A 13,077-nucleotide genomic window follows, 5' to 3' on the forward strand; every position below is an offset into this window, starting at 1 on the left:
CTCTGTCCGTCTCGATCCATCTCGAAAGTTGTTTTCTTTAGATCGAAAAGGATACGAATCAAAACTTAGCTAGCGTACAACTCTTCCTGCTTCCTACTCCTCTCCTCCTTCCCGACTCGACCCCTCCCACCCTCTCTCTCTCTCTCTCTCTCTCTCTCTCTCTCTCCATCCCACCTCCCACCACCAGCATACAAAACCTCCCGTCTAAAGGTACTCCTCCAACAACTTCTTCTTCCTCGCATCCAGCACCACCTTCTCCATCTCCTCCTTGGTCAACATCGTCGGCATCTTGAGATCCTCCTGCTTCAACACGCCCAACGCTTCCAACGCGACCGCTTCTGCTGAGCTCGTTCCGGCGTTCACCAGGCCCTGGTCGGCCTTGGGACCGGTTGGGATAGACGAGGAGAGTTTGGGAGCTTTGTTGGCGGTGGTGGAGGAGGGTTCGTCGGTGGAGGACACGTCGACGTCTTCGGATTCGGAGGGAGCGTCTCGTTTTGTGGATGTGGAGGTGGAAGGAGCGGTGGTGGATGGTGTGGGAGCGGGAGGTGCTGGACGAGGGAAGGGTGGGCATGGGGAAGTTGAAGGAGAGAGGGAGAGGATGGTAGAGAGACGGGTGTAGGATGCTTGCCAGTCTGGGTTGGGAGGAGGGAGAGGTCAGCTTGTGAGCTTCAAGGAAGGGAGAGAGGGATCAGAGGAGGCATCAAGCAGCTACTCGACGAGAGATAGCATGCAGGGTGTATCCTCGAGAGGCGAGGCTGGGTCTGAGATGGGTGATAGAGCTCGAAAGACGAGACGAGAGAAACGATGCTCGAACGAACCTTTCTCCTCCAACTGTCGATCATCAGCGAGCACGCTTCCATCCACCTCGTCCATATCTCCGTAGTAAGCAGGTCCTTGGTTCCTGTATCGCTTGTAGATCTCTCCTCGAACGGACTCCTCGTCTCCTCCTTGACCTTCCAGATCCGAAAGGAAGAACGAAGGTCAGCTCGTCGCTCGTTTCAGCCCTCCCTCCCTTCCGAGCTCGTTCTTGGGGACTCACTCTTCTTAGCAAACATCTCTTTGACACCTGGCAGTTCTCGAGCTCGTCCGAAATACCTAGAGAGCAAACGAGTGAAGAGAGGAGGGCGTCAGCTTCAAAAAAAAGGGAAGGAAAGGAAGGGAGGAAGGAGAAGGAGAGCTCACTTGTATCCACGCGTCCCTGGCACTTCCTTCCCATCCTCGTCCAACATGGCTCCGGTCCTCTTGTAGTTGGCTCCTCCGAGAGTGACGATCTGCCTCTCCCAGTGCATCTTTTCCCTCATGAGCTTGTTGATCTCGTCGTTGAGATCTCGGATCTCATAGTCGGTCAAACCAGCTGGAGAAGGGAGGAGGAGGGAAGGAGGGATCAGCTCGGTTCGTTCGGTCGCCATCCTGGATCCTCTAGAAGTCCAGAGATGATCCTAGACAGCTCGATGGTCCACCAGAGGAGTGTAGTATAAAGAGAAATCGAGGGTACTGACCATCCTGAATCTTTGAGACCTTTCTCGAGATCTCCCTGAGGATCTCTCCTCTCCATCGTTCACAATCCTTCAGAGTCGTACACGTACTCGCCAGACGAGGACGACGATCTCCCTTCCCACGAGATACTCCAAGCTCGACAGCTTGGGCTTCCCGGAATCGGAACAGCATGGATCTGGAGAGGGAGGGAAGGAGCGGGAGGTCAGCTCGAGCGGGAAGGAAGGAGAAGGAGAGGAAGGGCAAGAAGGAGCGAAGGGACGTACTGGGACTTCTCTTCATTACGAGCCTTTGAAAGATACGATTTTACAGAGTCAGCTTGGAGTGCTCGAGGAGAGAGTGGAAGAGATCACGTACCATGGTTGCGAGAAAGAAGGGATAGAATGTGGTTAGGATCCAAAAGGGGAGGTCGCCAGACTGAATCCTGAAATCGTCGAGCTCGCCCTCCCCCTCCTTCTTCCCTCTTTTTGCTCCCATCCACGACGAACACCAAAAATGTCAACACGACGCAAGATGGCTCGCATGGAAGACGATGATTCTTCCGAACACGAAGAAGCCGAAGTGGACGACGACGATCCTTCTCAATGGGGATTCGGTCAAGATCAACAAGACGACGAGGACGATGAAGACGTCGACGAGTGGGCTCGCAACTCAGGTCAGTCAGGTAGATCTTTTCTAAAAGAACTGATAGACCAGCTGATCCTCTTATCTTTATCTCTTCGTATACAGACCCCGACTCTGGTTCCGAATACTTTGGATCCGACGACGAACGACGACCTAAACGAGGAGAAGCTCAAGGTCCTCGATTGGGAGAAGCAGGTCCTTCCAGACCGAGAGGAGCTCCTGATCCTCAAGATGCAGAGGGAGGAGAGGAAGGGATGGATGATCTGGAGTCGGGACAGTTCAAGTGAGTCACCCATGCTTGTTTACTGCTAGAAACTCGAGGAAGGATCGAAGACAAGAAGGAAGGAAGCGTTCGAGCTCACCAACCACCTTTCCTTTTCGTTCTCAGCCGCCTCGTCAAATCCATTCGATCCGGAACCAACCTCAGTGGGAGCGAAGTCTTGACCCAGAACTGGGATCAGTCCATCGAGGAAGCGGAAGCGGAGGATGCCTTGGGGATGAACGGACCTGTCCCTGGAGCAGCGAGGAGGTCGAGGAGGAGAGGAACGGTGAGTCAAGTCTCTCTTTCGTTCTTTCCTCTCCCCTCTTCGTGGCATATCCACATCTTACTCCTACTCGCAGTCTTCTTCCTAGTACTGATCTGCTTTCCCTTCCTTCGTTTCGCATCGCTAGGGAACCGGACGCCGTCGTGAACCCGAACTCGACCCAGCGATCCAACAACTCCTCGGTCAAGGAAACATGTACTACGTCCAGGAAGACTACGTCAAAGCCATCGAGACCTACCAGGAAGTCATCACTCAGGAACCTGCCGTTCACGTCGCTTGGACGACGCTGTCGACGTGCCATTCTGAGCTGGGGAACGTCGAGAAGGCTCTTCAGTGCGAGATGATGGCTGCTCATTTGAGGCCTAGCAATGAGGTTTGGAAGGAGTTGGGAGCGAAGTCGAGGTGAGCAATGTCTCTCTTCAAGTGGATGGGCGGCTGGAGGGTTGCGGGGAGGCAGGGAGGCAGAAGGAAGAAAGAGGGACGACGAGAGATCTGACGCGTCGGTTTTCTTCGTTGGTCCTTCTTCAGAGCCGCTGGAGCTATGGATCAAGCCATCTACTGCTACAAGAAGGCCGTCGCTTGCGACCATGACGATATCGACGCCATCTGGGATCACGCTTACCTTCTTCGAGAGACGGGTCAACACGCCAAAGTGAGTCGCGACCGTCTTCTCCTCCTCTTTCCTTCCTTCCTCTCTTCGAAACACCACTCACCCTCCCCCTCCCCCTCGATTTCTTCCTTCATCAGGCCATCGAAGGTTTCCAAACCATCCTCAAACAGACTCCCAACGACCTCGCCATCATCCTCGAAATGTCCAACTCCTTCGTCGAAGCTCACCTCCTCCCCTTGGGTCAACGTCTCATCCTCGCCGCTCTTCACAAGCAACAACGACTCTACCCCGACCCTGTCTCCTCTCCACCTCCTGCTCCGATCATCCTCTTCCCCATCTCTCTACTGGTCGTGCTGTTCGACATCCTGATCGCGACGGAGCAGTGGGGGAAGGCGATCATGGAATGCAAGAAGGCTGTGAGGTGGTTGGGTGGGAGGTTGAAGGAGACGAGGTGGGAGAAGGTTGGGGATGATAGGGAGTTTGATGAGGAGGGAGTGAAGAGGGGTGCTGGGACGAGTGGAGGGGAAGGGAGGGAGGCGGAGGGGTACGAGCTGGATGTGAATCTGAGGCATCGGTTGGGGTTGGCGAGGTTGAATCTGGGGGATGTGGATGAGGCTAGGGTGAGTGCGATTCCTTTGAACTTTGGACGAGCTTGTGCTTCAAGCCTTCGAAGGAGGAGGAGGGTGGGCGAGGAGAGTAAAAAGACGAGAGACGCGTCGAGCTGACTTTTTAATCATTTCTCTCTTCTCTTTGCATTGCGTCCTCACGTATCGTTCGAAACAGATCCACTTCGACATCATCAAGAGGCTTGATCCCACCGTCTACCAAGTCCTTTGGGGAGAGATTGGAGAAGCTTACCTCGCCAAATCGATGTTCGACGACGCTCTCGAGTTTTTCGAACCGCTTTCCGAGATCACCGTTCGCCCTTTCCCTCTTCTCACTCTCAACCTTCTTGCTCGCTCAACCGTCTTCTGATTTCTTTTTCCTTCGCTTCGTCCTTGTCTCGCAGAGTCTTCCCAAACACGTCGAAGGTCGAGGTGATTGTCTTCGAGCGAACGAGGACTTCGAAGGAGCGAGAGAGTCGTATCTGTTCGGTGAGTTGTTTGAGGTTCTTTTCAACGGCTTGATGACCATATGTTCCTTCGCAGGAGAGTTTCTGACGCTTCGCGCTCTGCTTCTGATCTCCTTCTTTCAGTCATCGCGTCCTTCGAGAATGAGAACGATCCTGCTTCGCTTAAAGTCAGGATGAAGACTGCCTACGTTTACGAACAGCTCGGTCAACGTCAGGAAGCTTTAGATCTCGTCAATGAAGGTAAGTGTCCCTTCCGCTAGCTCCTCTACCGTTCTTTCTCGTCTCTTCTCCTCTCATACCGACGCGTCGAACTTGACTCCTTCTCCTTCTTCCTCCCTCCAGTCCTCGAAATCCGACGCCTCCTCCCCGTCACTCGAGGTCGAAAACGTCGAGTAACAGAACACACCCTCAACGTCGACGCTACCGGATCCATCCTCAACCGAGGTCCTCGAGTCGGATCAGAAAAACAAGCTCGTCTCAACCGAGATCAGATCGAAGCCAACAACATCCGCAAGGTCGAGCTGGGATTCGCTAGGCTGGACGTTCTGGACGGAGTGATGGATGGTGGTGAGGATCATGGGGATTGGGAGGAGGACGGAGGGACGGTGATGGAGTGGTTGGAGATTGCTGGGCCGTTGATCGAGCAGTTCAGGGAGACGAAGACGCTGTTCCCTCAGGATCGAGTCAGTCTCATTCTTCATTCCTTTCTAACCGACTCAACGATTCTGACTCCTTTTTTTTTATATATATTTCGCTCGGTAATCCACAGAACAAGCCCTTCACCGGAATCAAGAGCAACCGAGGGAGGAAGAAGGGATGGAACGCTTCGTCGAAGAAGACGGCCGAGGAGAAGGAACAGGAGGAAGCTGAGGAGGTTGAGGCTGAAGCTGAAGCTGAGGCGGAAGGCTTCTCGGAGCGACTTCAACGAGATATGGGTCAGTCTTCGATTCCCTCGTCCCTTCTGTCTCTCTCCTTTTCGCTCACGTCTCTCCTTCCATTTTTTCTTCAGAGGGAGACGCTATCGCTGTCGAGGATACCCAACCTGAAGCCACCAGTCTTCGAGGTGTCCCCGTCGAGAGGTGGTTCGAGATGGCGATCAAGGTCAGTCGCGTTGGAACGAAGCCTTCTTCTTCAACCTCGAACTGAACCTCCCTTCCTTTCCTCTCGCAGTACTGCTGTCTTCTCGCCAAGTACGACGATCCAGAACACGCTTACGAGGTGTCCGATCATCTCCTCTACGCCAACGTCTTCCGTCAGGTCGAGCGACAACAAGCTCTTCGATTGACTGGATTGGGTGAGTCGTCGCTCGTCTTCTTTCTTTCCTCCTCTCTCTCTCCCAACTGACCTTCTCCCTCTCTCTTCCTCTCCCTCAAAGCTTGTCTCATGGCCACCAACGACACTCAACGAATCGCCGAACTCGCTCGTCGCATCGTCCACATCAAGCAATTCTCCAACCTCGCTCTTCATATCCTCGTCTCCTCCGTCGGATCGGGTCTCAAGGCAGCCGAAGCTCTCGTCAACGTCAACCTCCAGAAGTCTCTCGCTAGGGATATCCGAGTCTGGGAGTCAGCCGCTGCAGGAGATCAGGACGTCATCTTCCATCCCATTTCGGGCAGGTGGGCGGCTCCTCAGAAGAGGAAGGGAGGGCAGTCGAAGGGGAAGAAGAAGGCGCCTCCGCCGGTGAAGGGGAAGGGGAAGACGAGGAAAGTTCAGATCGACGACGATGATGACGACGATGAGGAGGATTACGACGACGAGAACGAGGGAGGAGGAGCGGGTGGGGGAGGTGCTGGAGGAGGAGGAGTCGGAGGAGGGGAAGGAAGGTTCGGAGAGAAGCCTGTTGTGCCAACGAAGACCAGTCCAGTCCTTACTGCTTACTTCGGAGCCATCATGTGCTTGGGACGAAGTTTCCAAAGTGGGATTTGTGAGTGCAACTTCGGTTCTCTGCTCGTCTCGATGCTTTCGCTGACCCGATCTCCTGTTCCTTCCCTCAGACTACCTTCTTCGAGCTCACGACATGAACCCCGTCGACCCTCTCGTCTGCCTCCTCCTCGCCATTGCCTACGTCGGTCGAGCCTTCCAGAGACAGTGCGATAATCGAAACTACTGCGTCGTCACTGTTCGTCGTCTCGTCTCTCTCCTTCGACTCGTCCTCTCAAGCTTCCAGCTCATGTTCTCTTCTCTCCTCGCTCTTGTACAGGGCATGACCTTCCTCGACAGGTACAGGAAACTCCATCCTGAGGGAGAAGACGCCGACGAGGTCGAGTACAACTTCGGAACCATGTTCCATCGAATGGGTGAGTCGCGACGCGTCTTTTCTCTGCCCTCGGACAGATGCTGAGCCTTACTGGCCCTTCTCTCACTCTCAGGTCTCTACTACCTCGCCATCAACCACTTCAAGAGGGTCCTTGCGAGGGCAGAGAAGACGGGCAACGCTTGGAAAGACGACGTTCGTTTCCCTCCTTCTTTCTCCCTCCTCTTTGAGACTCAAACTGACTCCCCGTCCCGTTATCTCCTTCTCTCAGCCCAAATCTCTAGCTCGAGAAACAGCCTACAACCTCTGTCTCATCTACGGAACTTGCGGATCGCCTCACGCAGCGAGGGACGTCGGCAGGAAGTGGTTGTCGATTTGAGCTTGCTCTCTTTGTTTCGTTTTTCGGTTCTTTCTTTTCACGATTTACGACATCTCTCTTCTCAGGGTACCTGCAGAAGCGAGAGTGTATCGAATAGCTCTGGTCGCCAGCTCCTGTTTCTCATATTGACGGGTGCTACAGGTCAACCAGGGCGTGCGTTTTGAGACGCGACGCGTCTCCCTCTCTGAGAAGCAAGACGCATTTACCCCGTATCTCAGGCTGTATGCTCCTCTTTCGCATCCGATCTCGGTTCAGAAGAGTTTCTAAAGTTTTCTGCCTCTCTTCGGCTTGCCAGCTGCAAAGTAAACACCATGCCTCATCAATCGGCTCTCCCTCTCTTCGTCTCCAAGCCGCTGCCCTAGTCGATGTAGCCCCTGCACTTCTCCGAACCACAGGTACAGACGGTCTGGAGAAAAGAGATGAACCGGTCAGTTTTGTCCGATTCCTCGAAACGAGACGAGTCGGAGAGAGAGAGAGGATGAAAAACAAAGAAGGACGAACTCTGACGCGTCCCTCTTCCTCCGGCACCGAATAATCCCACAACAGTTCCTCTCCTGAGGAGATGTCACGAAGGGCGAACAAGACGACTCCGAACTGATCAACAAATCGGTCGCAAAGGGATTAGTTGAGAAGAAGCAAAGGGAGAAAGACGTCCGAGCCAAAACTCACCTCCCCGTTCCTCCCTTCCATCTCCTCCACACTCACGTTCGGATCACATCCATGTTTCACCCAACGTCTGAGCAGAATAGAAAGAATTCAATGTTAGCTTTCTCTCCGGAGAGAAAGAGAGAGAGAGAGCGACTCACGCGATGTTGCCGAAATAGGTCGCATCCACGACCGTCCCGTCACCCATCGTCACCGAATAGAAGGGTTGCCCAAGTGCTGAACACTGACTTTCCCTCTTGTCCCTCTCCTCTTCACTGATACGTTCCCCCGTATACTCAACGACAGCAGCATCCTTCTTGACGTCTTCATTGGCGTAAACTCCGTCTCCCGTCGACCTCCTTCGGATTCGAGGAAGATCCAGCATCAAGCAGACGCCCTCGGAGTAGGTAATGTCGGTAGAAGGAGGTGGAAGAGAGGGAAGCCGAGAGGAGGAGGGTTGGGAGGGTTCGAGAGCGGGAGAGCGTTGGTAGGAGCTGGAGGGGCGTGAGGAGGACTGAGTTTGAGTTGAGGTTGACGGGGAGAGTTGGGTAGGTCGGGTTGAACCCCACTCTGCTCCTTCCTCCTCTACCCTCTTCGATGATCCTACCACTCTCCTCGCCCTCTTATCCACTCTGAGTCCAGCAGCAACCCTGGGTCGGCCTCTTCCGCGAGGTTGGAGAGCGGACCGATCAGAAGGTGAAGAGGACCAGCTCGAACGCCTCGGGGGACGAGTTTTGGCAGCCTGGGCTGTACGGATTTGACCGTTCATCGTTGGGGTTGGGGGTGGAGGTTAAGGATGGACTGGAGGAGGGAAGAAATAACCAAGAAACCAAGCGAGAGGTCAGCCTCTCCCTCCTTCTTTCATTTTCAGCCTTTTGCTCTCTCGCCCACATCCTGTGGAGACTGGGAAGTTGGAAACTGACTGACTGGGGGCAGACTTAAGCGAAGGCTCCTGCTAGAAAAGGAGCTGGTAGTATTTTGTGGGTGGATGTGGATGTGGAAGAAGGAGAAACGATCGCGGCTGCTGAGATCTAAGATCTCAAAGCTGAGGACGCAGTTTCGCTCGCTTTTTCTCCGTCCAACAGAAAAGTTGATCCTCAGTTTTGCCACTATGATTGAGAAGCCACTCGAGTTTTCTTTTTCTCCAGCACTTTTTTTCAACCCTAGACGACCTCGCTCTCTTGCGATCTTCCGTTTGACCTTCGAAAGTGCGACTCGTTCCTCCTCCCTCCCTCCTTTCTCTCTTCAACATCCACCAACCCTCAGACTTCATCTTCCCCCTCTTCTTCCTCTACAATCCCCTTTAAAAGCTGCCGTTTCGCGTCTCCTATTTTTCTTCCCTCTCTCTCTCTCCCTCTCTCTCTCTCTCTCTCTCTCTCTCTCTCTCTCTCTCTCTCTCTCTCTCTCCTTTCTCTGTCTTCTCTTTCAGCGATCTAGTCTTTCGCTCGTACCCTTTGTATCTCACGAATCGTACCTCTTTGTATCTCATGGAGCGCTTGTGTCTCAATTTCCTGCCAGCATCAATCGAGCAACGACGGTCCCTCCTTCTCTTTCCTCCCATCTCCTTCTCCCTCAAAGCGACTCCCTCTTTCCCTCTCAACTGGAACTTGAGTTGGTCCCCAGGAACTATTGCCCTTCTCTAGATATCTCGACAAGCTCTGCAAATGAGGTCAAACTGTCCTAGATCAACCTCCCAACTCCTCCCTCGTCGTCTTCGTTGCCTCGACAGCTCGAACCGGCGCTCCTGCTCCTCCTCTCCTCCTCCCAAACGCCAACAGCCCCTTCAACCAAGCCCACCAGACCACCCATCTCTTCGGCCAAGCGATGCTCCAGATCGCTGGGTCTGGCTTCGCCCTCATCTTCCTCCTCAGCTCTTCATCTGTGAGACCGAGGACGGGAGGAGCGTGAAGGGATTTGTGGACCTGAGCAGCGGCGAGGGGGTAAGCGCGGGAGAGTTCGATGTCGAGCGTGGTGATGCTGCGAGAGGGAAGGCGATGGTGAAGGAGGGATTTGAAGTTACCGGCCTGGCGGAACTCAGAAGCTCGAAATCGACGAGGAGAAAGAAGACTCACCTTCTTCGTGCCGGAGCTGGACTGATTCCGTTCGCTCGCCGGACGAGCCTGTTCGCTTCCTCGACGAGACCTTCGAAGAGTTTCCGCTCGACGGCTCCGGAATCGAGATCTCTCACTCGAAGAACAGCGATGTCTTCGACGCTTGAAACGAGGCTGAGGGAGGGATGGAGGAGGAGGAGTCGATGAAGGGTTTGGACGAGGGTTTTCCGAAGATGGTCGAGAGAGGCGGTATGCTGAAAAGAAAGGAAGGCAACAAGCAGGGAGGGTGAAAGAGACGCGTCAGAACGAACGGAGACGAGCGATGACGAGAAGAGCGAACGAACCTCTTGCTGATACTGAATCCAAGCGGGCAAGGCATCGTTCCGTTGAATGACTCGATTCATCAAGAACCTGAGAGGAAGGAACCGAAGGAGCCAGATTGTCAGCACAGAGACGCGTCGAAGAGAAAGAGAAGGGCCTCACTCGGTTCGATCGAGAAAGGGATTGACAGCGTCTGCCTTTTCCTCGAGAGGTTTCCCAGCACCGGAGAGGTTCTTGAACTGACCTTGAGCTCTGGCTCTCTAAATCGAAGAAAGAAGTAGCTCGGGTCAGCGTCGGTTCGTCCAAGACGAACAGTTGTGAGAAGGGAAGACGACGCGCGCGAACGAACCTCAATCCTCAGCTCAACCAAACTTCCCCACCCAGCTCCTAGATCCTCATCACCGGCTCCCATTCGCACCTCCAAGAGCTTCCCGCCCTCCTCTCCGTGACCCTCCTCCTCCTTCCCCATGCCCTTCTCCGAGTTCCTCTTCAAGTGATCCTCTCCGTCGTCCTCCAACCAAGCCGACTTGTTCTTCCTCCCTCCAAACTCGTAGTCCAACGCTCCCTCTCTCGCACTCGACAATCGAACAGGGCCTGCCTTGAGTTTCTGGGAGCGACGAAGAGCTGCTCGAGCTGAAGGATCCTCCGGTAGGTGAGCGGGTTTGGACGAAGAGGAAGAGGTAGCGAGGGAGGGAGGAGGTTTGAGAAGGACTCCTCTCTTGATGAGAGCTCGGTCGTGGCTGGGAACCACATATTCAGAGTGCCTGAAAACAAAAGGAGGGTCAGGATAGTCTCTCTATCGATCTCTAGGAACTTCACTGACCAGGGTCGGTGATTTGGATCTCCTCCGACGAGATGGCCGTCCCATACCTTCGTGTTCCTCTTGATCCCACTCGAAGGCGACGCGAGACTCTTCCCGACGTCTGGTATAGATCCCATTCTTCCCACCACCTCCCTCTGCTTCATCTCGTCCCTCAGCTTCTCCTCAGCAGATCTGATCTTGCCGCTTCGTATAGGTTTGTGGCTGTCTGAAATCATCCTCTTGACCGTCTGCTCGAGAGGTTCGTCTCCGTCCCATGGGCGCTCTGTTGGATTCAAGATCGAAGGAGGAAGTCGAGAGGGAGGAGGAGGAGGTGTTCGTTCTTCCTCCTCTGCGAGAGCGAAGAGGTGGGCTGCTGCTGAGGAGGACGAGGAGGGAGAGGGAGAGGGAGAGGGGGCTGAAGGAGGAGGAGGAGGAGGGGAAGAAAGTGGAGGTTGAGCTTCCGATGAAGACGAAGTTGCTGCTCTGGAGAGGTTGAAGAGAGAGCGAGTTTGAAGAGAGAGGTGCGGTCGATAGAGTGAAGTGCTGAGCATGGGTTCGCAAGGTTGAAGGAAGGGAGGAGGTGGCCGATCTAGTCCAGAAAAAGGGAAGAAGGAGGGAGGGAGGGAGGGAAAAGTGCGAGCTCGACGAGTCGGAAGGGAGGTCCGTCGAAAAGAAACCCAAGTGGGATTTTCTTGAAGATTTAGGGAGAGGAGGTGTAGAGAAGGAAGTAGCTGATTGAAGACGGAAGATTTTCCGAAAGCTGTAGCTCTAGGTCGTGACTGTTTGGAGCAGGGCAAGAAGAAGAGGAAAGGTGAGCTCGACGCTCCTTCCCTCTCGACCCTCCCTCCGCCCTTCCTTCTCCTGACGCCCATTTTTTCTCCGGTAGAGTCCTTGGAACCAAGAACTGTCCAGAGCTCATCGCTCGGAGCATCCCAACTTCTACCAGCTCAAACCGTCGAATGTTTCTCGTCAACTCCTCCGAGGTAGCAGCGAGCTCACCTCCCCTCCTCCTCCTCTCTCCACTGTCACTGTGCCGCTCTTCCTCGTTCTTTCGTCAACGTATCTCTCCCTTCCCAACTGTGAATCTCAGAATAGACTCGAGATCAGCTGGAAGATCTCGAATAACGGCTTTCGATAGGCGACCTGGGCTGACAGTCTTCGATCCGTCAGCAGCTTCCCAATCTCCTAGCTCGTCGTCTCCCCTCTTTTTTCTCATGCTCCATGCGAGAGACGGAGCCGGAGGAGGTATCAGAAACTCGTGCGCTCGGCCAATCTTCGTTTCTTCGTTTCCCCTCAACCACGACCTTCTCCAGCTCAGCCTCATCCCTCCTTCAACTCCTCGCCGCCGCTAGCCTCTTCGACGCAGACTCTTCGACATGTTCTCCTGGTACAATCTGACCAGCCTTTGCAGCGTTCTTGAAGCTCTCGATTCTCGTGAGTCCATGAATCTCTTCCTCCGTCCTGTCTTCAAAAAACGCAGAACGAAGCTCACAAGCTGATACGCTTTCCTCCTCCTCGTTCTTTCTGTCTCTCCTCCCAGAAACTGCTCAAGAGGAACCCTCCTTCACTAAGAAGGTCATTCTAGGCTACCTTCAAACCAAAATGGACAAGGGTCTATCGAGTTCCCAGGTTGGAGAGAAGCTGCACGTCCTCGAGCAGGTTCGTTCGTTCGTTCTCCCTTTCGCCTCGTTACGTTGACCTCCAAGCTCACAATTTTCGGTCTCTCTTCCAACAGGCTATGTCTAGGAGGCAGGTACGTGCATCTCACCAGATTTGCATGTCGAAAAGCTGCACGCTCGCTTCTTTTATCCGGCGATGGGCTGACCAAAGTCGCGTCGTTCTCTTCTCGGCCTCGGTCGCGTCTTCAGTCTCCTCCCCTTCCCTCCTTCGCTAGACAGTGAGCGCATACTCTCGCCTTCCTCCTCGCCTTACGCCTGAGCTGACTCCTATCTCTACTACAGGATTGCCGAAATCCGAGCTCAACTCTCTCTCCCGCCCTCCAAAGTCTTCCCTCCTCGATCAAGTCGACGCGTCGGGACTTCGCCTCCCACCTTCCAACCTCCCGCTCCCCCTTACACCCTCGACTATTCCAGCCCCCATTCCCAAACTCCTCATCATCCTTACCTCTACCTCCCGCTTTGTCCCTTCAAAGAAGAGGATCTTCCTCCCTACAGCCCCTTCGCTGCGGATCCCATTCTGAGGAGGAGGCGAAGAGCGTTCAGCAGCTACTTCCAGCATGGAGACGTGCAGGAGTCGCTCATCTGACTGAGGGATGAAGGA

The 13,077-nt window shown here is 54.3% G+C and overlaps 5 protein-coding genes across 5 annotated transcripts; 2 read left to right on the top strand and 3 right to left on the bottom strand.

Moving 5' to 3' along the window:
* Nucleotides 1–131: 131 nt before the first annotated feature.
* Nucleotides 132–1,979, bottom strand: ISY1 (Isy1p). Its single transcript, XM_076638847.1, has 7 exons — nt 1,852–1,979; nt 1,761–1,783; nt 1,500–1,672; nt 1,183–1,354; nt 1,040–1,095; nt 819–953; nt 132–632 (listed from the first exon to the last, which is right to left on the bottom strand). The coding sequence occupies exons 1-7, from the start codon at nt 1,969–1,971 to the stop codon at nt 205–207; spliced, it is 1,107 nt and encodes a 368-aa protein (XP_076499860.1). The 5' UTR covers nt 1,972–1,979; the 3' UTR covers nt 132–204.
* TFC4 (transcription factor TFIIIC subunit TFC4) lies at nt 1,958–7,039 on the top strand. Its single transcript, XM_076638848.1, has 18 exons — nt 1,958–2,149; nt 2,224–2,401; nt 2,507–2,666; nt 2,791–3,065; nt 3,192–3,315; nt 3,411–3,893; nt 4,057–4,191; nt 4,283–4,367; nt 4,469–4,585; nt 4,688–5,028; nt 5,115–5,280; nt 5,355–5,446; nt 5,516–5,639; nt 5,721–6,269; nt 6,340–6,464; nt 6,546–6,642; nt 6,715–6,794; nt 6,871–7,039. Exons 1-18 carry the CDS (start codon nt 1,990–1,992, stop codon nt 6,976–6,978), a joined length of 3,399 nt encoding a protein of 1,132 aa, XP_076499861.1. The 5' UTR covers nt 1,958–1,989; the 3' UTR covers nt 6,979–7,039.
* Nucleotides 7,040–7,273: 234 nt separating this feature from the next.
* BDY24DRAFT_358262 (uncharacterized protein) lies at nt 7,274–8,061 on the bottom strand. The gene is made up of 4 exons (XM_076637830.1): nt 7,785–8,061; nt 7,648–7,714; nt 7,480–7,572; nt 7,274–7,384 (listed from the first exon to the last, which is right to left on the bottom strand). The coding sequence occupies exons 1-4, from the start codon at nt 8,006–8,008 to the stop codon at nt 7,337–7,339; spliced, it is 432 nt and encodes a 143-aa protein (XP_076499862.1). The 5' UTR covers nt 8,009–8,061; the 3' UTR covers nt 7,274–7,336.
* Nucleotides 8,062–9,083: 1,022 nt separating this feature from the next.
* On the bottom strand, nt 9,084–11,578 carry BDY24DRAFT_377959 (J-domain-containing protein). The gene is made up of 6 exons (XM_076638849.1): nt 10,819–11,578; nt 10,345–10,759; nt 10,158–10,255; nt 10,019–10,085; nt 9,696–9,928; nt 9,084–9,600 (listed from the first exon to the last, which is right to left on the bottom strand). The coding sequence occupies exons 1-6, from the start codon at nt 11,346–11,348 to the stop codon at nt 9,309–9,311; spliced, it is 1,635 nt and encodes a 544-aa protein (XP_076499863.1). The 5' UTR covers nt 11,349–11,578; the 3' UTR covers nt 9,084–9,308.
* Nucleotides 11,579–12,011: 433 nt separating this feature from the next.
* On the top strand, nt 12,012–13,062 carry BDY24DRAFT_438531 (uncharacterized protein; the record flags this gene model as incomplete). Its single annotated transcript, XM_076644370.1, has 6 exons — nt 12,012–12,055; nt 12,164–12,231; nt 12,338–12,456; nt 12,533–12,550; nt 12,666–12,694; nt 12,759–13,062. 6 exons carry the CDS (start codon nt 12,012–12,014, stop codon nt 13,060–13,062), a joined length of 582 nt encoding a protein of 193 aa, XP_076499864.1.
* Between the last annotated feature and the right edge of the window lie 15 nt (nt 13,063–13,077).

Source organism: Mrakia frigida (genome assembly GCF_051309035.1).
Source record: "Mrakia frigida strain ATCC 22029 unplaced genomic scaffold BDY24scaffold_4, whole genome shotgun sequence".
NCBI lineage: Eukaryota > Fungi > Basidiomycota > Tremellomycetes > Cystofilobasidiales > Mrakiaceae > Mrakia > Mrakia frigida.